The sequence below is a fragment of the Delphinus delphis genome, chromosome 20 (genome assembly GCF_949987515.2).
Source record: "Delphinus delphis chromosome 20, mDelDel1.2, whole genome shotgun sequence".
Classification (NCBI taxonomy): domain Eukaryota; kingdom Metazoa; phylum Chordata; class Mammalia; order Artiodactyla; family Delphinidae; genus Delphinus; species Delphinus delphis.
The window spans coordinates 26,243,832-26,268,454 of record NC_082702.1 but is presented as its reverse complement, the minus strand read 5'-3'; the positions used below and the strand labels follow the sequence as shown (position 1 = coordinate 26,268,454).

Sequence of the window (24,623 nt, the reverse complement as noted above, 5' to 3'; positions counted from 1 at the left end):
CCAGTTTTTCACAGATAACAGTGTTTAAAATAATAACACTTGCACAGCACCTGACAGTTTAGAAAAGCTTCAACATGCATCATTTTGAAAAATTCAGAATAAACATTTGCTTTATAAGGAAGGGCCTTTGATTTTGCCCTGTAAACTTTTGATCCATAACTTTATATCCTAAAGCATTCTGGCACATATAAAACTGAACGGTCTTTTATGAATATATTTTGGAAGTCTGCTTCCAGAGTTCAGTTCACAGGCATCAGAGTGGGGCTGTTCAAACTTCTGGCCCAGATTAATTTTAAAAAGCTGCATTTGGATGGGGAGTGGTTTCCAAAGGTTTAACTGAAAAGTAATTGATTTCACTGGAAATAAAGGTCCAGGTGTGATACCAGCTGTAGTGTGGTCATATTTTTCTTGAAAATCTAGAATGTCTTGAGGAACACATGGCTGTCATGTGTCCCCTCTCAAAAATGTCTTAAGTACCAGAGGAGAGCAGGGTAAATTGAAGCCCTTCCCATCCAGGATGTGTGGGGCGTTGAGCGGAGTGGGAGGGCGGGAGGAGGGCTGGGGTGTAACAGAAGGAGCAAAGATGAGAACGCCAGTATTCTGAGTCCTCAACCGCAGAGGAAGCGCCATGTACAGGGGTCCAGGATGAGTGGAGGAACTAGACATAGAGAACAACCTAATGGGTGACCATGAGTTGAAACACAGCAGAAAGTTGCTTCCTGAATACCCCTCCTCACGTGGAGCTCTCTGCACCAATAAGCACGCAGTGGCATCCGTGGCTCCTCTGACCCGTGTCAGGTTGGCCCGAGACCAGCCCCATCATGTAGAGGGGGGCTGCCCCTCTTCTACATCCCAGGATTGAATCTTGGGAAGAACTGACAGGAAAAATAGGCTTTGGGAAAGTCTGCTCTGCGGGGCACTGATGCGCCTTCCTCTGCCAGGACAAAGGTGACCTATTGGGCTGGCCCTGGGCAGGACCAGGTTCCATCTGAGTGGACTGCTGTCAGACGTCATCCCGTTTCTGGGATCCAAACCCACAGCCTGCTCCCAAACAAACTGAGATGAACGTTGACCTGGAGACATCAAAGCAAGAGTCTGGTGTCCCTGTGGCTGAGCTTCTCAGTTTCCTCTGGAGAGAAAGTGTTTCCTCGGAGCCTGAAGGGGATAAAGCAAAGAGAGGTTTGAATAAGACCAGGACCAGAGCAGTGTTTTCAACCGGGAAGCTGCCGCTTTATGAACTCATGCCTGGATGGCCTGGCCCTCCGGCCCAGCTGCAGCTCTCCTGGGAGAGAAGTCTATGCAGGTTTCACCTTCTGTCAGCCAGGATGGCTCATGAATCACTGTGCACGATTTAACAAGCCTTCATGGCCCTGCAGAGTCCACACTGGGCCCAGCCAGCCCTGACTCCCAAGGCTGGCCATTCTTTTTAAGGCAACAGCAGAATCTGTCAAGAATGCAATGAGCAAATCCCAATGTCCTCCCAAGCTCTGCCAATAACACCAGAACCCTTAAAATATCAACCTGATGCTAGCTTGCTCCCCCCGGACACAGAATGTGACATTTCTCAGAACTGTGCAATGGTTTAAGAAAAAAATAAAGCCCACGCTCTACCCAGGACCCGAGGACCTCACAGGCTACAGGGATTACACAATCGCACAGAAAGGAAATATCTCTCCATCGTAGGACAGATTTTTACAAGTCTTTATTTTTAACTTCATCATTTGATAGCTACAGTTGCTACTGCCTTGATGTGCTTTTTGAGGGAGGGACAAATCTGCATATGTAAAGCAGGGTTCACGAGCTTTCAGGAATGAGCCATGTAATATACAGCAGCCGAAGGGGCCTGGCCCAAGCCAATCGGCATGGTGGGTTTTCGGGTCAGCCTGAGCCGGTCTGCCCAGCTGAGTGGGGTCAGCCTGTCCTCTACTCTGCTTAACTACTGGCATTCTAAATGGAGTTCCAGAGTGGCCAGCTTTTTTTGAGAAACCCCTGAAAGATAGATTTTTATAGGGAATGTCCTCATTTTAAGATATTGGTTTCTAGCCCAGTGCCTGAAACATATATAGTGTCATTCACTCATAACATGTTAAATCAGGAGAAACCTTTCTACCTATAGTCTGAGTGATAAATCTGTATTTATCCAGGGGGAAAGAAGAAGGAGAAATCTTTGAAGTTGTGACGCACTGCTCTTTTCAAATACATAAAGGAACATGGCTTTTCATTACGTATAAGACTTGGAAACACTGGCCAACAGCTCCCATCCTGTGTAACAGCCGCCCAGAACTGCAGAGGGTCTAATACAAGAGCATTGACCTGTGAAGGCAGATGGGATACCCAGGGAAGGCAAGGGCTGAGTTCTTTCCTCTGTTTCCCTCTTCAACCACACCCCAAATCCCACACGATTGCCTAGAACAGAGACATTCCTGAATAAACGCTCATGATTTAAAAATGAGAGAGTTGGTCCCAGCTTAGAAACATGATGACATCTTTCCCAGGGAACCAGACCCATCACATGCAGAATGGGACTAAATGTCAGGGTCATAAGGGATCTTAGAAATTCTCAAGTTTCTCTCTCCCTTCACCCCAATTTATAGATTGGAAAACTGAGGGAGGTTAAAGAGGCCTGCCCAGGGGCCTTACCAGACTTCCAGGATGGTGTCATTCTTTTCAAGGGCCTGCAGGAGGGCTTCTGCCCCAAGGGAGGTGATGCCGTTGTTAGACAGCCTGGAGAGGAAGATGGAGTGGTGAGCTCTGAGGATCCTTGCTTGTCTTCTTCAGCCTGTTTAATTAAAGGAGGCTTTGGGAGCCGGCCAGCCTCCTGAAGCCCACCTGCCCCCTCAGCATGTCCCTCTCCTGCCAGAGATTCCCAGTGAGCTCATCCACAAAGGCTCAATGCCCAAAGTGAAATGCACCCCTCTCTCCTCCATTCACCAGATGAGTATTAAGTACCTGCTCCCTTAGGAAGGAGCATGGTGGTTAAGTACGTGCATTTTAGTGCCAGACCTCCTGGGTTCAAATCCACCTTACGCTACTCCCTTTTTGATCTCAAGCAGATGAGTCCCAATTTCCTCATCTGTAAAAAGGACCTAGAAGAGTACCCACCTCATGGAGTACAAGAATTAAACTAAGAATGGCATATTCTAAAGCACTGGGCACTGTACTTAACTGATAGAAAATAATCGATGAACAGAAATATTGTCATTTAAGAGCCTTGGGGGCACAAGGACACAGACTAAAGAAAATATGAGGTTGGAAATGGGGAGGGAAGATGGTATACAGTCAGGGACAGCAGGGGGAGAGCCAAGTGGTCCCCACACTGCTCTTTTGCTCACAGCTGGCCTTCTATAATCTCCACTACCTGGCTTCCCCCTCAACAATTTCAGGAACTTCGGAGAAGCTGACCCTAAGGCAGTGCTAAAAATAACAGCAGGCGATATTTTTAGAGCTCTTACTATGTGCCACGTCATAACCTACATCACCTGGGCTCACGCTCAGAACCCTATGTGGAGGGTTCAGTTTTTACCCCATTTATACTTGAGGCAACTGAGGCACAAATCCAAGCGGGAACGGCTGGTAATGGTGGAGCTGGGGCCCAAACCCCAGCTGTCAGGCTCCAGAGCCTGCAGTCTTAACCAAGGCCTGGCACAGACCACGTCTGGAAGAAGGATGTAAGCTTTGCTTTTCTTTTTTAGGATATGTGAGAAGCTTGATTTTTATGGGGAAACAGTGGAGGAGGATACAGTTCAGTGGTGCTGAATTATAAGACTCTCGACAGAGCAGCGTGGGACATCGGCGGCTCCCACTACCTGGCATCTGTGGGGTTCGAGTGGGGTAAGTCTATGACAGTGAGGGAGGACAAATGCGCCTCATCCGCACACGGTCGATAATAAACCAGGTATTGCCAAGAGCCGCCCTGCGTGCAAAGCCTGGGATCCCAGTGCAGACAGACGCAAGCTTCACCAGGGCCTCCGAGCCCGAGCTTCATCCCTGTGACGAGTGGAAGTGTTTTCCCCAAACACTTGGCAACTTCCTAGCCCCTGTGAAGCAACACAAACAAGTGTTGCCAGAGTGGATCGCGGGTTGGCAGCAAAGCAGACGTTCTCCCGGCTGCAGCTGTCTGCTGGTCTCGGAAGGTGAGTGTTTTCCCCGGGCCACGCTTGCCAGGGCAGAGGCCAGTCTCCTCTAGCAAAAAGGGCCATCTGCTGGTACCCTGACATACCTGGGAAATGAGACCTTTGGCACCATGGCTGGTGTGACGCCAGCCTCAGAGAGCACCATTCCACAAGCCTGTGGTGACCACTGGCTGGGCCCCTGCTCATACCCGCCATCCCTCTCCTTGTGGCATGGGTCCCTGACCACTGAGTGCGCCTCTAGTGGTCCCCTGATCACCTCCCCGGCGACACCACTGCTGCCCAGCCCTCCAGCTCTGGACCCGCAGGACCTCCATGAGCTGCCATCCCCTTTCACCAGCTTCCTCCACTGCCCTCAGCCTGATCCACTTTCCATCTCTCACCTGGAAGGGTGCAAGAGCCTCCTGGCTGGTCTCCCTGCTTCCATCTTACCCTCCTTCCACCTGTTCTGCACAAAGCAGTAAGCACGATCTTTGGATGATATAAATCAGATCACATGACTGCCCTCATTAAAACCCTCCGAAGCCTTCTCAATGTCCTTAGAATAAACTCCCGAATCTTTCCCAGAGCTCTGAGGCTGCTGTGGCCAGCTCCTTCCCACTCCACCATCCACTACAGTCCAAGCTCACAGGCCCTCCTTCTGTTCTCAAAACCACCAAGCTCGTTTCTGCCACAGGGCCTTTGTACTTGCTGTTCTGCCCACCTGGATTGAACGTCCCTAAGACCTCAGCATGGCGGGAACCTTCTTGTTATTCAGATTTCAACTCAGATGTCACCTTCCTAGAGAGGCCTTACCCAGCAGCAACTCCCCTACCCTCTCCAGTCACTCCCTGTCATCTCTCTCTGGAATTTTCTTGAGAGCCCTTATTACTAACAGAAATGGTCTCATTTGTTTACTTGTTCATCATCTGTCTCTCCTGTTCAAATTTAAGAGCTATGTGAGCAGGGGCCTTTTTACCACTCTATCCTCAGTGCCTCAAACAGAGCCTGGCCCGGACTGGGTGCTCCAGAAACATTTCTTGGATCAGTACATAAATGGATGAACGCACACATGAGTAAGAGCAAGCATGCCTGCCTGCATAACACACCAAGAGGAGCCACTGGGAACGACCATCAGAATTCTCCAGCCTGAGTCAGAGAGGACCCCTGGACGGGGGGAAGGGCCCAGCCTGTAAGTCACTATAGCGGATGCTGTGGGCAACCCACCCATATTGCCTCAGCTCTCACCTCTACCTCTGAGGGCTGCTTGCCGGGAAGACCCCCATTCTCTGCCTGAGGCCTTTCTGCTGACCCCAGGAGCATGGTCAGCCATGTTCGGGGCAAGCCAGAGGTGCCAGAAAACGAATATCCCCACAGGCACACTTCAATATATGAAGGACAGCAGCTGGTGGACAAACATCCCCGCTGCCTCTCGCCCACAGCATTGTACCCCAGAGGTCCCCAGGGATAACCGGCTTGGTAACACACCTTCTTTTGGTTACTGTCCCTCCCCGGCCTCATTTCCCTACCCTCTCGCCAGTGTTTGCGGGGACTACCTCCCAAGTAGACAATGTACACTGGAACCCCTGCCTGGGATTGGGGGAACGCAGAAAAAACAGCAGTTTTCTACCGGGCCACCTCCTGTGAGTTAGCCAGGTTGGGAAGCCTCCCAGATCTCTGATTCAGAAACACCCCCTCCCAGGGCCAGTCATTACTGGCCCAGCTCCTGCTTACAGGTTCCTTACTTCAGGACTTTCAAACTTGAATTTTTCTCCAGTCCTTTCGCGAGACAGCACACACCTTCATCCTGGACATGGTTCTCCTCCAGGCTGGCAAGAACAAGGGAGAAAACCCAGTTGATACGGTAATGTTTATTATGGAAGATGACGCCAATAAAAATGAATGCATGTGCCCCCCCCCCCAATTAAGAATATCCAACATCTGAAAACCCACATTTACCAGTAAAGTAAGAACAGGTCAAGCAGGGTATGAGGGTTCTCAATTCCTGGGACATCTCTGGGAGAGAATTTGCCCCAGGGCTTCTTCACATAAGAAGTTCCCTCATGTCCCAGTGACTCAATACCCATTTTCCCTTTCTTTCTCATTAATGGAAGGCTAACGTCATTGGGAGCAGCCATGTGCTTGGTGGAAAAACTATGTTTCCTGCTCTCCACTGCAGCCAGGGTTGGCCAAGTGACATCCACATGGCCACCAACACATAAGGAGAAACTGACAGATGGGACCTCTGGGAATGTTCTTTAAAGGGGAGAGACCCAGCCTTTGCCCTTCCTGGATATAGAGACTGAACCTGGACTGCAGAAGGAGTGCTGTGGGTGCTGCAGCAGCCACCTTGTGACCATGAGGAAACCAACCATGAGGATGAAACCGCACGCTAAGGATGTGAAGGATTAGAGAGATAGAGTCCAGACCCCTGCTGACCTCATGTAGCTGCCATACCAGCCCTATGCTGCCTACCTCCAAACTGCATGTACATGAAAACATCAATCCTTTACAAGTTTAAGCCACTGTAAATAAAGGTATTCCATCACTTGCAGCCTAATGCAGTCATAACCGAGACACTCACAGTGAGGCACTCCTCTAACAAGAAATTCCAATCAGCATATACTCAATGGTACACTGGCAGTGCTAGTGAGCCCTGGGCCCTGCTAGTGGGCCCTGCAAGGCCCATTGGCAATATTCATCTTGTGGCCATGCTCATAGGTTTCAGTGCCTTTATGCTTCCCGGAAAAATCAAACATTCAGCATTTTATCTCCCTGATATAATTTGGAACTGCCCAGAATATGTCAGAAGAAGGCTAGACAAGTGGCAGCTAAAGGATGGAAAGCTTGGAATCAGGATAAATAGGATTCATGGTTCATCTTTTAACTTCCGCCAAACTCCACTCCACCTTGCACGTGACCCTGACTTTAATATCCAGTGTCCTTAGGCACTCACATTCACCTCGAAAAGACAAAACAGCAGTCATTGGAGCAGCAGCAGCAGCGAGAGTAGTAGAAATACTGTCACTTCTACAGTTTCACATTTATGGAGTGCTTACACACACTCCAGACACTGTACTACGCTCCTCACAAGCATTACCTCATTTAATTCTTACAGAAGTGTTTTATAGTGGAAAGCATCCATACTCTTATTTTACAGGTAAGAAACTTAAGATTCAGAGATTGTTACTTAACTTGCCTAAGATCACAGCAGGCCTTGAAGGTCAGCTGGCTGGATTCCAGAGTCTGTTCTCTTAACCATTATGCCCCAGGGAGGCAGTAAACAAACCAACAAACCAATCAATATAATTAAATGAAAAGAATTAGCACCTATATGCCAGGCTCTATAAGCTTCATGTCACCCAGGACAAAGACAAACACAATCACCCAATCATTCAGTCATCCACCTTTGTCTTACACACACAATGGCTTCCACAGAGGAGGCCAGAGAATGAAGAAAGGCTGATGTCTGCCTCTCTAGAGCAATGAATCTCCTAAACTCACCAGAGTTCTTCCAGGGCCATGTTCTTTTCCAACATCAATGCTAAGGCTTGAGCGCCCACACTGCCAATGTCGTTCCCCACCAGGCTGGATGTAATCAAGGAACAAAAATATGTCAGAGCAGGGAGGGACCTCAGAGATAAGATAACCCATGAAGTGCAAAATGCATGGCACACATTGCCCCATGTCCTAGTCTGCTCCGTGTCAGACATCACTAATTGATTACAGTGCCAGACATCACTAATTGATTACAGTGCTCTTTTTCATTAAGTCCAGAAGTAGCTATAGAATCCTTCCCAACATAGTGTACTGGGCAGCCCCCACTAACAGACTGGAGTTGGCCCTTGAGCTAAAGTGTATCTGATCTAGCCCAAGACCTTCAGTGTACAGATAGGGAATCAAGACCCCCGAGAGGAGAAGTGACCCAAAGTCACCCAGAAAGACTCAAGTGTCCTGATTCCAAATCTAGTGGTTTTTCTTTATCATCCAATTATCTAATACAGGGGGCTAAAAATGAAGTTCAAAGGTCTTCAGAACTGGCCCAAGTGCCTCCCTCCTCCTGTTGGCTCCCCCATGACAATTTCAGGACAAACACTGAGGCATACCTGAGCCACCTCAAGCTCCGGTGATCACCCAAGGCTTCAGCCAACGCCTGGGCTCCCCTGTCGCCCACCTTGTTGCCCCAGAGCCTGAAAAGTCCAACAGAGCCAACAGACAGTGTCAGTGAGAACCCGCCATGTGTTCTAGACATGTGCCTTTCCTCTCTATGGCCCCAATCAGAGGGGCAGGACCACCCAATCCCAGAAAGGTCTCAGGGGGACTCCTAGGTCCCAGCAAAGTGAACTTGCCTCGATTTTTGGAGGGATGGCCAAACTTCACTCAGGTTTCTTTAGCTTCTTTAAATCAGGCTTACAAACAAAATAGTTAGAGACCCACCCAGTGTACACCCTCAGGGACGAGGAACTCATTCTCAATGCCAATTCATGGTTGTGATATTTTTTCCTGACATTAGATCAGATGTGCTTGTGCTAACTGCCACCCACGAGTCCCTAACTACCTCTGGGACCACCCAGAACAAGGCTAACTGTTCTTCCACAAGCCAGCTCTTCATTTCTTCCTCCTTCTTCACATCCCCAGGCCCTTCACGGCATCTAACTCCACCTTTTGGCTCATACACCTCAGACACACCCTAATTTGGACACACCCCTTTTCAAAGGTGAAGCCCCAGTCACACCTTGGGACCTGGCTATTTTATGTGTGGGAAGTTAGGCTGGACCTGTAGGTGCCCACGTGAGCAGAGACAGTGGCCCTGAGATGCTCACTGCACTTTCACTCATTAGGTGAATAGTTATTGAGCTCCGGCCCTGTGGCAGCTCTGCTCTGTGCTCCGGGGATGTGACACTGTAATAGCAAAAACCCTGCAAACAAGCTAAAGTGTGCATCGACATGCAACCAGCTAAACGCATCACGACATCCACCAGAATACTGAGGCAGCTGTTCTTTAAAAAATGAGATCATGTCACATGAGAAAAATGCCTACAAGAAAAACAAAATGCAAGCTACAGAACAGTTTGTATCATATGATAGTGTTTGGGATTTTAGCACAGGGCCAGGCCCAGACAGGTACCTTAATAAATAACGTGTTGGAAGATAAACATCCCCCGATGTGCAAGATGTGATCTCAAGCAGGAAGGAACTCGGTGGGGCCGTGGCCACCCTTTCCTAGACTCTGTGCTGCTACCAATGCATCCTGGAAAAGGTGCTGATGTCTCCAGCAACGCGGTCCCACTCGGGGCTCAAACCGAGCTGGAGGGCAACTTGCCTGCCTATAAAATGGGTTGGAACACCCAGCTCTAAGGTCATTCTCTCTTCCTACAGTCTTGGGTTCTAAAGCCCGCAGTTATTATCAAATGGATCCTAGTTTACACCAGGAGAAGATAGGACAGGAGAGGGGCTGCAGGGAACTGTACAGGTACAACACTGGAGGGTATTGCTCTGCCCAGCAAACAGAGGAAGCCCCACTCAGGGGCCCTGAGGTCTGCAGGACTGCCCTCCCTGCCTGCGTCTGACCCCTCTCCCCTCCCTGGCAGGCCTGGCATGACCCTACAGGTGGCAAGGGCTCTGCAGGACTTGGTGCAGCCCCTCCCATCCTGGGTCCAGTGTCCGAACTTCCCCACTTCCTTCTCTCTCCTTGGCTCTCACCCCAGGCTGCGCATCATCTGGGGAGCTTTTTAAAATTACTGATTCCTGGACCTTGTATCTGGATATTTCATTTAATTGGTCTGGGGCAGGCAGTGGCATTCTTCAGGACCTCCCAAGTGGTGCCAACCCATAGACAAAGGTGAGAAGCACAGCCCTAGCACCCTCGAGGACTTCCTGCCACCGCTCATGGGCTCTGCCCTCCCCCAACCCTGACATCCTGAACTTCCTGTTTATTGAGCTCGAAGCAAGGCAGAGGCAGCCTAGGGCCGCCCACGCTCTCCGTGCCTCGCCCTCCCCACTGCAGCCTGGGCAGCCTCTGGGGCCTTTTGGCTTCGTCTGCCCCTGAATCCTCACGAGCCCCTCCGCCCCAGAATCCCACCTACCCCAGGAACTGCAGGGAGGCATTGGCTCTGAGCCCCTGGGCCAGCACCTCGGCTCCCGCGGCTGTGATGTGGTTGTTCCCCAGCCTGGAAGGAAAAGACAGAGGAGGCTGAGAAAGAGAGCAGGATGGGAGGACCATTAGTGCCCCGAGACCGGGGTCTGGTGGGGGAAGTGTGGCCTGGACAGAGAAACAGGGAAGAAAGCTTTGAGGACTTCTCTGCAGGATGCAGGAACCAGCCCTCCAGTTCCAGCTGGGCAGACGCAGTGCGTGCTGTTCACGCCGGGGGAGCTCCCTCAAGGCTCCTGCGGACTTCATTTTCCACCAGCAAAGGGAAAGGAGTGGAAGGGCCTGTTTTGCAAAGCAATGGGACAGGTTTGAGCAGGAACCACAACAGGCAGCCGCCCAGGAAGGAGGCTTCCCCCAGGGAGCAAGGGTGACTCACTGTTCCACTCTCTCCTCGCTAGACCCTGCCTCCCCCCTGCAGCCTTCCCAGATTCATTGTGGCTGCCCGGTAGCCTCCACCTGTTTGGAAAGGGCCTGGAGCGGGCCAAGGTGGCTGAAAGAAAGAAAGGGATCCTGCTAAGCCTTCGGGCAGGGGCCAAGGAGGGGGTTTCAGCAAAATCCAGACACCTCAGAGAGTTTCAGGGAGGTTCCCAGAACTCTCACCCACAGCTCGAGGCTTCCTGGAATAATAATACAGTTTCATCTTTCAAAACACTTTCATACACTTTAAGCCACTCTGGCTGGCAACAATCCTGTAGGGCAGGTATTATTATTCCCTTCCGGAAGGGGTGTGGCAGCCTTTCAAACCTCTGAGCTTCCTGGGTAACGAAAGGCCCCAGCTGCCGTGCTGGGAAGTCCGACGTCCCCTCTGCACCAAGGCCTGTTTCCAACAGGCTGCTCCCAGCCAAGGACTGGAAGACCTGAGACTTCTCTGCTGGGCACACTGGCTGGAGGACTCCCCAACAGCCTTCTGTCCTCTCCCCGATCTGCACTGGGGTCTAAGATGCTTCCTCCCACCCCTCCTTCCTTCCCTCTCTCCCTCACTCAGGGTCAGACCTACACTGCAGTCGGCCAACTCTCCCAGCCTCCCCCAGCTTTCTTCCCCAATTTTCCCTTATAGGCATTTTCCCCAGTAAATGTGTTGCACATCTAATCCCTCCTGGGAGCACTGGACGAACAGAATAAACGTGCTGAGAACTTACGTGATTTACCCACCATCTTTCAGGCACTAAGCTCCCTGTAGAAAGCACTCACTATATTGTGCCAGCTTTTGACGTATGTTAACTCGCTTAATCATCACAACAACATATGAGGTAGCTATAACCATTATCTCCATTTTAGAGAAGGGAAAACAGAGACACAGCGATAGTGGGCTGACCCAAGGTCACACAGCTAATGAGAATTCAAATCTCAGGGATGCTGAACCCAAACCTTGGTTGGTCTGGCTCCAGAGCCCTGTGCTCTCAACTATGATGCTATATTGACCAAAAACACAGGTCTCAAGTTCTGGGTGCACCACCTTTCTGCTACCCTACAGCCCTCCCTGGAGGTTGGGCCAGCCCAGCTCTGGCCACAGCTGCTCTCGGGTTCCAGAGTTGGGAGGAGCAGGTGGTGGCAGCAAAAGAGAGTCCTTGGTACAGAATGACACCTCCGGTGTTGGCCTCAGCAGCCCTGCCTGAGACGGAGTCAACAATTTCAAAATGGCAGCTCCTATCCCTAAACCCAGCCCAGCAGGTAGAAAGAAAGGATGGAGGCAACTCCTCACTTTGTCTTCTTTTACTGCCTCATAAATCCAGGAGGCAAGAATATCCCAGAGAGAAAGAGAAGCCAGGCCAACCCAAGGACTAGCTGGAGGGGCGACACAACAGTGTCAGATGGGAGAGAGACTCCAGTTGAGGCCGAGAGGGCTGGGAGCAGCAGAAACGCAGACTTCCCAGACTGGACCCCCCCAAGCAGTAAAAGGACCTTCTGAGAAATTTTTGGCAACTGGCTGCCTCACTGTGGTGACAAGTGACGGCTGCATTCCGTCCCCTGCCAAGCACGTGCTCAATGTACATCAGGGAACTCGGGCACCCCAGAGAGCTGGTGACACTCTTAGACACAGGGAAGAAAAAGGTCCTGGAAACCCTCTTCAGTCCTGGGAGATAAAGGTCAAAGGGCAGGAAGCCTCAGCGGAATTGGTCCGGAGTTTGCTGGGGCGGTCACAGCACTAGTGAAACCCTGCTCACAACGAGACACTGCCCCTGTATTCAGCGAGGAGATCACACGCCCCATTATGAGCCGAGACCAGACCAAACTGATTCAGTTGTGGGGATGAGAAACAGTCTCCAGGGGTAGGGAAGCCCCAGGCTCACCTCAAAGCCAAGAAATTCTGCTTGCATGCGAGGAGCTTGGCCATGGAGTGTGCACAGCCGTCGGTCAATTTGTTGTTGAAAAGACTGGAAAGTTCCGAGAGAGAAGAGACATGGAGATGAGATGAGGCACAGTGGACAGCGGCCACCCAAAGCCCGGGTAGCCGGGGCCCTCAAGACAGGAGTCCCCTGTGCCCTCCGGCCACGCAAACGTCCCTGTCCCAGCCTGTCCCTTGCTCACAGCTGTTGCCCAGGCGGCATGGCCTGGAGTGAGGCTGGGGACACGGGGCCAAACGTCCATGGCCCAGCCTGACTTACGCTAACTTCTGCAGCTGCTCACAGCGAAGAGCATGTTCAGTGAGCTTGCAGATGCCTCGGTCTGAGACGTTGTTATCTCGCAAGCTGAGAAAAGACAAAATAAATAAATTTGAAAACAGAGCCGATGAGAGAGGGGAAAAAACGAACAAAACCCCAAAAGAGACCTTTGCTCAAGCCAGAAGTGTCAGCACCTGTGCTTCTGGGAAACGCCGCAAGGAACGAGCACCCCGGAAAAGTGGAGACTCCCCCACGCCTGGCCCGGGTGCTGACGTCACTCACTCTGTAGGGTGGGGGGCTTCGGAAGTGGGGACCCAGAGCCCACGCAAATAGATAAATAGACAAATAAATAAAACAGACTCTCGGGCCCCTCCCCTGGAGCTGGTGAGTCTGCAAGTGTGGGGAGGGGCTCAGGGACCCGTGTATTTTAATAACCGCGCCCATGATTCTGCATCTTCAGGCCAACTTGGGAGGCCCTGACTTAAAGGTTAACACCTCAAGCTCTCTGGAGTCCCTCAAAGGAAGTTCTGATCCTGGCAGCCACTTACTAGCTATTCGCTGGTCCCTTTATCTGTAGAAAAGGAAGGATGGTAATGCCGACCTCACTGGGCTCTTGGTGAGGATTTAAAGAGATAGCGCACATGAAGCCCTGTGCGCACCTGGCACATAGTAAAAGCTACCCGTAATATGATCACTGGCACGTGTGGAGTCCTTCCCAATAGTAACAATATTTAATCTTCCTTAACCTTTTTTTTTTGTTTTTGTTCATTTTTTTTTCTTCTTTAATCTTTAATGAAGTAGGTACTATTCTGTCCACCAGGGAGAAGGAAACTGAGGCCCAGCAAGTGAAGCACCTTCACTAAGGTTGCACAGCACCTAAAGGATTGCCGCCTAGGTTTTCTGGCTCCAAAGGCCACCCTAAACGATGCCGTTGTACAGCCTCTCCCTTCCGGCCTGCTCTGGGCTCTTAACGTCAGATTCATGCATTGGTGGATCACAAAATCAACTCAGAAGGTTTAGAGCAGCATTTTCAAATTGGAAAAAGAAGAGAAAGGAAAAAGAGAGCAGAGTGTATCACGGTTAATAAGTCATTTTGTGAAATTTCAACCTGACACGCCCGTGTGCTTGCTCACACCCTCTCTCGCTGTGGGTCACAGTCAAAAAACTTCGAAAGCCATCGCCCTAGAGTCAGAACCGGGGTCTAAGGAAACCTACACGCATTGGGGCACTTTGTGTATGGGGCTTCTTGAAGCCTGAGGGCTTTGGTTGGCATGGAAACAGCTCCAAGTGGGAGAGATGCAGCTTGGCACTGTGGGAGAGAAACCTCTCTCTCTCTTTCCCTTTCTCTCTCTTCCCCCCTTCCCGCCTGCCCTCCCTGTCTCTGTCTCTTTCCCTCTGTCCCTCTGCCCCGCTCCCTCATTCACTATCTGTCTCTGTCTGTCTCTTTCTCTGTCACACACAGGAAATGCCCACGCAGCAACCTCATGGTTTCTGCCCCTCCCCTGTAGCAATGGCGGTTTCAATACCAAGTGTATGGGGGGTAAATCTCGGTGGAACTTGGTCAGGGACTTTCACTGTTAATGGAAAATCAGGCTGGTTCCCACAGAGCAGCAGTCTTCACAGTGTGGCCTCTGAACCGCTTGTAGCAGAATCACTGAGTTAAAAACCTAGATTCCAGGGCCCTCACCTCAGGCCTACAGGATGGAAAGCACTGGGAACAGGCCCAAGAATCTGCATTTCCACAAGTCCCTCTGCACACTCCGGTCTGAGCGTTAGAACCAGACCATCCTGGTCTTTCTCTGAAAATCGAGGCAGGGCCCCAGCCTCCACCCAACCCTTCCACACACCGTGGCAGTCACGTGGGCCTTCCCAGCCCAGGAGAAGGGGCGCCACTCATTCTAGGGATCCATCTATGAGGATTATCCAGACCAGAGGTTCTTGACCCCCTGGGGTTCAAGGACCCTTGGGAGAACTACTTTGGAGGTCCATTATCCAGAAAAACACACATTCGTATTTCTATCAGAACAGCTCCCACAGACAGGTCTCGAAATTCCTGAGTGAATATATCATGATTCCTACTTCCTGGGGAGCGAGGGTGTTGTGCTGCCATCTTCCGTCGACCCGGCCAGATCCACTCTCCCCCTTCTCTGCCTGGCTCTCGGTGGGGAGCTGAGTCCAGTGGACTACATCGCGGACACCCTGCTCCAGCTCCCTGTGGGTCAAGGCAACAGTGGGGAGGACAGGAAGGCCAGGGTTTACCCCCAGCTCTCGCCCTTCCAGGCTGCTGCAGCCTCGGTCCTTCCAGACAGACCTCTGGGCTTGCTCCTCTCGGCCAAGAGCCACTCCTCCCATCCCCCACCCCTTCAGGTCTAAGAAGGCCAACAGCCCTGTCCCTACCCCATCCCCACTGTCAGCGGCCCCAGGACCCTGCACCGTCTCTACCTGCTCTTCCTAACTCCTGCCCAAGCTTTTGTAAGCTGTCCCTTCATTAAACTCTCCTCAAGTCATCCAAATCAGCTTCCTCCCTATATACACATGTTTATCACATACATTAACTATGTACCATATACATATCAACTCTCTATGATATGTTATATATTACATTATTATTGCATTGTATTTATAAATCTATGACCACGGTCCTGATAACAAAGGCCACCACACAGTTTCTAGTAGAGATCCATGTGTTGGGCTCCGTGCAGAAAAAAAAATCTCGCTGCTTTGGCCCAGAGAAGGTAGGTCACCCTGATAAAGTCAAGGAGAGGTTTCTTCTTTGCTCAGGGTCAATCTAAAGTCACCTGGGGTAGACCAAAAGCCCTGGAGAGGCTGTGAGTCAATTTCAAGTTAAAGCTATAACTTCTGCATTCTCAGAGGTTTAAAGCAGGGAGCAGGAAGGCTGGAAGGGAAGCTGGGGAGCCTGCAGCATGCTGGCCACCTGACCTGGGCACACCCTCTGCCCTCATCCGGCCCAAGATGTGAAGAGAGGCCCACGGGGGCTGGGGCAGAAACATGGGAAAGCTCACACCTTCAGACAGGGGCTGAGAGCGGTAAGGGCCAGGCCCAAATCTCTGCACTACATAAGGAATAAAAAAGCAGGTGAAACTCTGTGGTCACGTTCTATCTCTTGGGTCTCGAAATTTCCATCTCATTGGGATTTTAAAGACTCTCATGGGACTATGGGATTAACAGATGTACCCTACCATATATAAAATAGATAAACGACAAGGATTTACTGTATGCCACAGGGAACTATATTCAATATCTTGTAACAATCTATAATGGAAGAGAATAGAAAAAATATATAGACATATATATGTATAACTGAATCACTTTGCTGTACACCTGAAACTGATACACTATTGTAAATCAACTATATGTCAATTAAAAATAAATAAATAAATACATTTTAAAAGGTAAAATAAAATCTCTCATGGGGTGCAAGTCACCTTTGATTTGGAGGTGGTTCCTACACATATTACACCCAACTTTGCCTGTGACTTAAAGGTTGCCCTGGTGCCTCTGAAGCCCGTCCACACACAGGTTGCTTGTGGAGAGCAGAGACTGGTAACCAGAAAGATGTGATTTGTGAATCCTAGCTCTGCCATCTCCTATGTGACCCTGGACAAGTTACCTCATTTCTCAGAGCCTCTAATTGAGGATAATGGGGAAAATAATGTCCCTGCCTATAGCCCAGGGTGGTCATGGGGATTAAAGGAGGTATTTCTGGGAAGAGCGTAACACAGTGCCTGGCACGTGGACCATTTCATGAATTATGACTATCGCTATCATAAGTCGAAACTAAGGCCCAGACTGGGGAGGGGACTCGGCTGGGGTTGCACCAAAGGGGTGGCAGGGCCTGGGGCTGGGTCTGGATTCCTGGCTCCCAGCACGGGGCTCCCCTACCTGCACCCCGATGGTGGCATTCCCCCTGTGCCCAGCCAGCATCGCCCAGCAACACTCACTAAAGAGCCTTGCAGACGCCGAGGCAAGGCAGCAGCTGCTCCACGCCCATGTCGCCCACAGAGTTGTAGTCCAGCTGCAGGGCCACAGGCTGCCGGAGGTGCCGCAGCACAAAGGCCAGGGCAGCACACTCGGCCGGGCCCACGCTGCAGAACGTCAGCTTGAGATGCCCGACGTCCAGCCTACGCACAGCCTCCCGCGCCAGCCGCTCCTCCTGCATCTCATACAGGCTCCGGATGAGCCAGATGAAGCTGGGCATGGCATGCACGCTCTTGGCCTCGCCCGGCACGGCTGGTGGGATGGAGCGAAAGTGCTTGCGGAGGCTGCGGGCCAGACACCGCCGGGTGCAGGCCTGGCGCCAGAGCAGGGCCTTCTCAGACACCTGGCACTCGGCCAGCAGGCCCCGGTGCTCCTGGGACAACAGCCCCGCCAGGAAGGCCGCTGTGATCTGGAGGTTGTGCGGCTCGGCCCCCTGCAGCAAAGCGGCCACGCTGCCTTCTTTGCACCCGGAATCCCGCATGCGCAGTTTGGACAGCACCCCGGCCAGCGGCGAGCAGCCAGGCCCGTGACAGTTGAAGAGATGTCTGAGCGAGGATGGCGGCGTGTCGGCACTGAGAGCGAGGTAGAATGCAGCAAAGAAGCACTGGAAAGTGATGTGCAGGAATTCCAGGGGGGCTGTACTCCCAGGCACGACCGTCTTGGCACGCACCAGGAAGCCAAGAGAAACCTCCTCACTGTCGACGTGTGCTGCCTGCAGCTGCCTGGGGGAAAACACGTAGCAGCACGTGCCCAAGCCCCACAGAGCCAGGCGGCCGAGGTGCAGGAGGGTCAGGAGACTGCCCCGAAGCAGGCCAGCTCCCAGCCCATGGGCAGCTGAGTCTGGCGGGGAGGCATGCAGCAGGAAGTGCTGTAGGATGAGCAAGTACATATCTGTGGTGGTCTTCGGGGACACCCCGCCCTGCAGCAACAGTTCCCGGTGGCATTTGGACACCATCCAGGAGAAGACGGGCAGGTGGCACAGACTGTGCAGGGCCGAGGTGGCTCTGAGGCAGCAGATGAGGCGCTCGGCCACCCCAGGCTCGCGATGGCGCTTCCTCAGGTACAGTTCGATGCCCTCTTCCGAGAAGCCCTTGAGGTTGAGCTCCGTGCGCACGTGCTTCCTGAGGCTCGCCGACACCGCATCCGGACGGCTGGTCAACACCTTGCGGGCATTCTTTAGCAGGTTGCCCTGCAGAAGGTTGAAGAGCAGACTCTGGACAGACGTGGGGGCGGTCGGACAGCAGTGACGGTCTCGATCCGTGAATCTGAACCTGAACTCGTCAAAGCCGTCGAAGGTTAAGAGGATGCGCTCGGGGTGGTCGAGGAGGACCTGGAAGACGTCCTGCTGGCCAAGGTCGGGCCAACAGCAGTGTTCAAAGAGCAGTGTCCACACCGACAGCGGTTTCGCCAGGCACTGCAGCTGCCGGCAGCTGAATGGGAAGACGAAGATAAATTCCTGGAAGGCCCTCCCTGAAGCCCAGAGCAGGTGCAGCTGCTGCAGAAGCGTGCTCTTGCCGCTGCCCGCCTCGCCCACCACCAGCACAGTGTCCGCGTCTTCGTTGAGGTGGCCGCGGGTGCTGAAAAGCTCCTCCAGGCCCAGGGTGGCGGGACTCTGCTGCAGAGGCCCTGCCATGCCCTCCTCCGTCCGGATCTCTAGAACATTCTCTGTATATATTTCCTCCAGGCAAAGGCTCTCTGTCCCATCGTAGGTGCTCAGGAAGCGAGACTGAGCCGATACCATGGTCCTCAGCTTGGACAGGTACCTCTTACAGGCGGCATCTGGAAGACAGAAGAAACAAATGAGGTGGCACCATGATGAAGATGGGACCTGACCAGAGGGTGGGCTGCCTGGGGGAATGGGATGTGGCACACGGGCGGTGCTCATCCTGGCTCTCCACTCACAAGCTAGGGACTTTGAGGTTGGTCACGTAATCTTCCCAAGACTCAGTTTTCTCCCCTGTGAAATGGGAGAAGCAGTGGTTCCTACCTTACAGGGATAGGGACCCATGTAAGAAACCATGGCCCAGTGACGATCACGCATGGCGGTTCTTTGTTCAGCGTCCCACACAAAGTGGTCAAAAGACATTGCCTAGCACCATTATTATTACTGACATTGGAAAGAGCTGTAGAAGGTTAGAAGGAGCACCAGGTTGGGGTCAGAAGACCCACATTCTGATGCCTGTCCCACCATATTGGTTCAGGAGCTTTAGACAAGTCCCCTCACCACTCAGCCTCAGTTGTTCTTTCTAAAGGCAAACAAACCGGGCTTAGGAGCCCGGTTTCTGAAGTCAGATACACCTAAGTTTGAAATCCGGGGCCAGGGACTTCCCTGGTGGTCCAGTGGTAAAGAATCCGCCTTCCAATGCAGGGAACGCGGGTTCGATCCCTAGTCAGGGAACTAAGATTGCACATGCAGCGGGGCAACTAAGCCCGCGCCACAACTACTGAGCTCGCACACCTCAGCCAGAGAGCCTGGGTGCGGCAAACTACAGAGTCCACGCACTCTGGAGCCTGTGTGCCACAACTAGAGAGAGAAAGCCTGCACGCCACAACTAGAGAGAAGGCCATGCACCGCAACGAAAGATCCCGCATGCCTCAACGAAGATCCCGCATGCCGCAACTAAGACCCGATGCAGCCAAAAATAAATCTAAAAAAGAAAAAAAAAAGAAAGAAATCTGGGTCCACCATCAGCTTGGGCAAGCCTCTCATCCTTTCTGGCTTCAGTATTCTTATCTCTAAAATTGGAGACAATTCACACCTTGAAGGATTGTTTTAGAAAGAAATGAGATAAAATAGAGTTTAGAAGAATGTTGACATATGGTTAACTCTCACAAAATGGTGTTGATTATCATTATTATTATTGGGTATGATAGGCACAACAGTGGCCCACATCTTAATCCTCAGGATCTGTGAATGTTAAATTACTTGCAAAAGGGACTAGACAGATGTGATTAAACTAAAGACCTTGAGATGGGAAGAGTATCCTGGATTACGTGGGTGGAGCTAGCACTGGATTGTGTCAGGGTCGCTGGGATGCTCCAGGCAAGGACTTAGACAAGGTTCCCTGATAAATATACACTTCCCCATCCTCCTCATACAACCCTCTGCAATAAAAATTCTCATGTCTAGGATGTGTCCACAGAGCTGCTGTTTTTCCTTTATCATCCTAATACCAGCATGAGCAAAACACTCCCTGTGTCAGGGGTTAGTTCTTTTTATAGGAAATGGGGAAATTATGGTCCAGAATCCCAGGGCAGTGGGACCTCAGAGCATCACAGCCTCACTGCCCCCAACCAGGTACTGACCCATTTGTTCTCAGCTCAAAGACTAACAGGTAATTCTCACAGAGTGCTCTGAGCACACTGAAGCTGTACTTATGATCGTCCAAAGGACACACCTTGTGATTGTGCTTCCTGTTCTGTTCCCAAAGCTGATGATTGTCATTGCTTTTTTTTTAAAAAAAAATATTTATTTATTTATTTACTCACTCACTTACTTGTTTGTTTGGCTGTGCCAGGTCTTAGCTGTGGCAAGCGGGATCTTCATTGCCACATGCGGGATCTTTAGTTGCAGCATGTGGGATCTTTTAGTTGCAGCATGCAGGCTCTTAGTTGTGGCACGTGACATCTAGTTCCCTGACCAGGGATCAAACCCAGGTCCCCTGCATTAAGAGTGTGGAGTCTTAACCACTGGATCACCAGGGAAGCCCCTGTCATTGCTCTTAACGCCATCTGGATAAACTAGGAGCACTGAACAGAGACCGAAATATACATATTTTCTCAATACTCTGATTTCCCATGCAGGTTTTCCAGCTGCTATCAAAATTCTCCAGGAAAAAAAATGTATCTCTCATTTTTTTTTTTTTTTTTTTCAGTACGCGGGCTGTGGCCTCTCCCTTTGCGGAGCACAGGCTCCGGACGCGCAGGCCCAGCGGCCATGGCTCACGGACCCAGCCGCTCCGCGGCATGTGGGATCTTCCCGGACCGGGGTACGAACTCGTGTCCCCCGCATCGGCAGGCAGACTCTCAACCACTGCGCCACCAGGGAAACCCCTATATCTCTCATTTGAAAAACAAACACATGTCGGTCATCACTTTTGGAATCGTCACCCTGGGGAATCTGGCACCATGGCACAGTGTTACAATGCGTGAAGAGCCAGCTGTGCTTGATGATATCAACATTAAACATTAACCAAGGGTCAAGCCAGGTACCACGCTCTGGGCAGCATCCCCGTCACAAACCGACGTCTGTGTTCTGTTCTCAGGTGAGAGGGCGCACAGCCAGGTGCCAAGCACAGGCTTCCGACATCCTTCCCACAAGCATGCTCACTGCCCAGAGGGCAGGGCCCAGGGTGATAAATCCATCCATCAGCTCCAGGCACAGTTCAGGGACCCTGGGTGCTCATGAGGCTTCCTGACGGCAATGTGGGAATAAGACACACGAGGCTTGCATCCTCTCTTTACAACCGACAAGCTCTTCTCCCAGGAAAAGAGGAAGTGTAGGTGCAGACGGCCTAAAACCAGATCCATCCTCCCCTACCTTGTCACTCAATCTCCCTGTCCCCGTTTCCACATCTGTAAAGTGGAAAAAACAACACCTACTTCTCAAGTTTGTTGCCAAGGACAGACATCGTAAATTAAGCACCTGGCAGGATGCCTAGGATGTTCGAGCTGGGCCGTCCAAGCCTCTCCCATTCCTGAACTGGGTCGGTGACCATGTGAAATGAGAGATATCACATTATCTAAATCCATTTGGCTCCTGAGTTTCTGATGATGAGTAGCTAAACTGCAGAGATCAAGGGATACCAGCCATTAAAAAGTGTACCCGCATCTTTCCAATACAAGAGTATGGCTAGAAAGGAACAGCTGTATTAGCTCTCAGGACAAGGTACCTCCAGTGGTCACTCCGCAGTGCAGGAAGAAATAAAAGCAAGCCCTAATACTACACACATTAATCCAGTTAATCCTCCCATTAGCCCAGTGAGACAGTGGTGATGCCGCCCTTAAAATGAGGAAACTGAGTCTTAGGGGGGTTTGCACAGCCAGTAAGTGGGATTCTGACAAGTCTCATGCTGGAGTTTTTGCTCTTAAGCACAAATCTGAAAGTCTTTCTCTCCCTTTCTGATGAACTGAGAAGAACACATATATACCTTCAAAAGGCAGGGCCAACGGGACAGGTAATTCCTGAACACATTGTAGAAGGAAGGCAGCCAACCCATTCGCCTTCACTGTGGCAAGATCAAGGAGCCTTCTTGCCTGTGGGGAAAGCAAAAGTCATTATTTCTCCAGAAAGGCGGATGGAGAAGTGTGGGAAGGTTTCTACTGATTACGACAATACCATGGGCATCTCTCTCCCACCACAATAAAAGGCCAGAAAGACATCCCTAAACAAGATGCATTTAAAGAAGTCAGTACAGTATCGGGTAGTGAAATGAACAGTTGAATATACACATCCAATCTGGTTCCCGCTCAGGACCCACTGAAAGAGTGAATAACCGAAAATAGGGGGAAAAAAGAGCCATAACCCTATAGAGGATAGGAAAAACAATTCTGGAAGATGTAAATCACTTGCATAAGAGGTGATTTCATTGAGTCTCTATAATCCCTCCAGGGCCAGCCTCAAGGAGCTAGTGCTCAGGGTACAATTGTAGGTTTCAGGTGCACTAGTGAGAGAGGACCAGAACATGTCTGCTCTATAAATACTTGAACATAAATACTACAAATACTTTAAACCAGCCTTGAACAGACTTATTCCATCAGTCTCAACCAGGCTTACCTAAACTCACGTGGACACCAAATACGTATTTTAAAAAATAGACAAAAACGGTAACTAGAAAGTCCCCCAACCCAGCCCACCTTAACACTGCAATGTAATTCCAGTTCATTCATCCAATAATTCATTATTTCTTCAACAAGTATTTCTTGAGTGCCTACCACGTACAAGGCTCTCAACACAATAAGCTTTAAGACAGAGCCTGGCACGTAGTAGGCATCAAAATAGATTCTGGATGAATAAATTAATGGTGAATGAATTAGTCAAAGCACTGTGTCCAGCACTGGCCCTCTCATGAACTACTGTGAGTTTTTTTTGTTTGTTTGTTTGTTTTTTTTTTAGCGGTACGCGGGTCTCTCACCGCTGTGGCCCCTCCCCTTGCGGAGCACAGGCTCCGGACGCACAGGCTCAGCAGCCATGGCTCACGGGCGCAGCCGCTCCGCAGCATGTGGGATCTTCCCGGACCGGGGCACGAACCCGTGTCCCCGGCATCGGCAGGTGGACTCTCAACCACTGCGCCAGGGAAGCCCCTACTGTGGGCTTTTTCAAACCACTTTTCTGGGACTCAAATTTCCCAATCCATAAAGTGTGGTGTTAATGACTGTTCCATCTGCATCATGGGAGGCCTGAGGTTCACTATTTGGGGGAAAATAAAACAAAGAGTTTCAAAAATACCCAAAAGACACTCTTCTGTTCTTGTGGAATGTCACATTCAGAGGCAGTTATCCCAACTCCAAACGTCTATGATCTAATGCAATTTCCTATTAGAAATCCTATGTGGGCATTTAAACTATCTTAGTACATAGTATGCTATATTCATTATTAAACACAGGTTTAATTTAATGAATTTTTATCATCTGTTGAGCTATTCATTTAAAGCAGACAGCATTAAAAGTGTACAAGTACAGAATATCACTGATAACAGAATTGATAGTAGCCAGCGGTAACGTTAAGGAGCACTTACTCCGTGCTAGACACCGTGCTAAGAGTCACGTAGCTCACCTCATTGAACGCTCCCATCTGTGTTTCACAGATGAGGCATCCGAGACAGGAGAGATGAAGGATGGTGAGTTTCCATAGAGAAGCCTAAAGTCACAGGCTTTGAGCCTGCGTCGTCCTGACTCCAGAATCCAAGATGCTCGCCACAATATAACGCTGCCTCTCGTCAGAAGTGGCATGATACCAAAAATCCAGAACAACTTTTTCCTGCTTGGCTCCCCTTAAAGGGGAAGCGCCACGACCCAGGTCTCCCCGCAAGGCCGACTTCACAAACCAGTCTCCGTAACTAAGCACGCTTTTCCTTTGAATTCTGATGAGCAAAGAGGGGAGAGCCTTACCCGCTGGGATGACGTGAAGATGGGCCGCCTGATTTCATCACATTCGTACCGGCTGATGAAACCCCGCGCCTGTGTCAGGTCCAGCACGCCCTCCACGTGGCCGTGGAGTCTCCTGACGATGGCTGGCCGGTGACTCTGCAGGTCACGGGCTGGGTGGGGTGAGTGGGGCTCCCAGCAGCCGGGAAGCTCGGGGGGCTGTCTGTCAGCCTGGGTCTCCCGCACAGCCGCAGTGAGTAGTTCACAGCCCCAAGCACCCTTATTCCAGACAGTGTCCAGGAGGCGCCTGGCCAAGTGGGAGACAGGCTGGCCCAAGAGGCTGAGTCCCTCGTAGTCCTCCCAGGAGAGGACTTCCCAGGAAAGCAGCCAGTCCAGAACGCTCTCAAAGCCCTCCAGGGACCCCGAGACCAGCAGCTCCACCAGCTGGCTCCTCTGTGCCTGGAAAGCGTCCTGCGTGTACATTTCACAATCTGTGGAGGAGAACGAGGTCCAGTGCAGGACTTCTCAGGAAGCAGGCAGGCGGCAGTGGAGAGGGCAAGTCAGCCCCACCCTGAGACCAAGACGGCCACAGTTCTACCCTCAGACATTACCAATGCAAGCTCCCCATTGTATAGATGTACAAACTGAGGCCCAGAGAAGGCAAGAAACTGGCTT

The 24,623-nt window shown here is 51.1% G+C and overlaps 1 protein-coding gene across 1 annotated transcript; it reads right to left on the bottom strand.

Annotated features, from left to right (window-relative positions):
• On the bottom strand, nucleotides 1-24,431 carry NOD2 (nucleotide binding oligomerization domain containing 2). Its single transcript, XM_060000744.1, has 11 exons — nucleotides 23,973-24,431; nucleotides 22,013-22,118; nucleotides 16,826-18,641; nucleotides 12,867-12,950; nucleotides 12,552-12,635; nucleotides 10,196-10,279; nucleotides 8,216-8,299; nucleotides 7,614-7,697; nucleotides 5,855-5,938; nucleotides 2,641-2,724; nucleotides 1-1,155 (listed from the first exon to the last, which is right to left on the bottom strand). The coding sequence occupies exons 1-11, from the start codon at nucleotides 24,429-24,431 to the stop codon at nucleotides 1,083-1,085; spliced, it is 3,042 nt and encodes a 1,013-aa protein (XP_059856727.1). The 3' UTR covers nucleotides 1-1,082.
• Nucleotides 24,432-24,623: the final 192 nt, after the last annotated feature.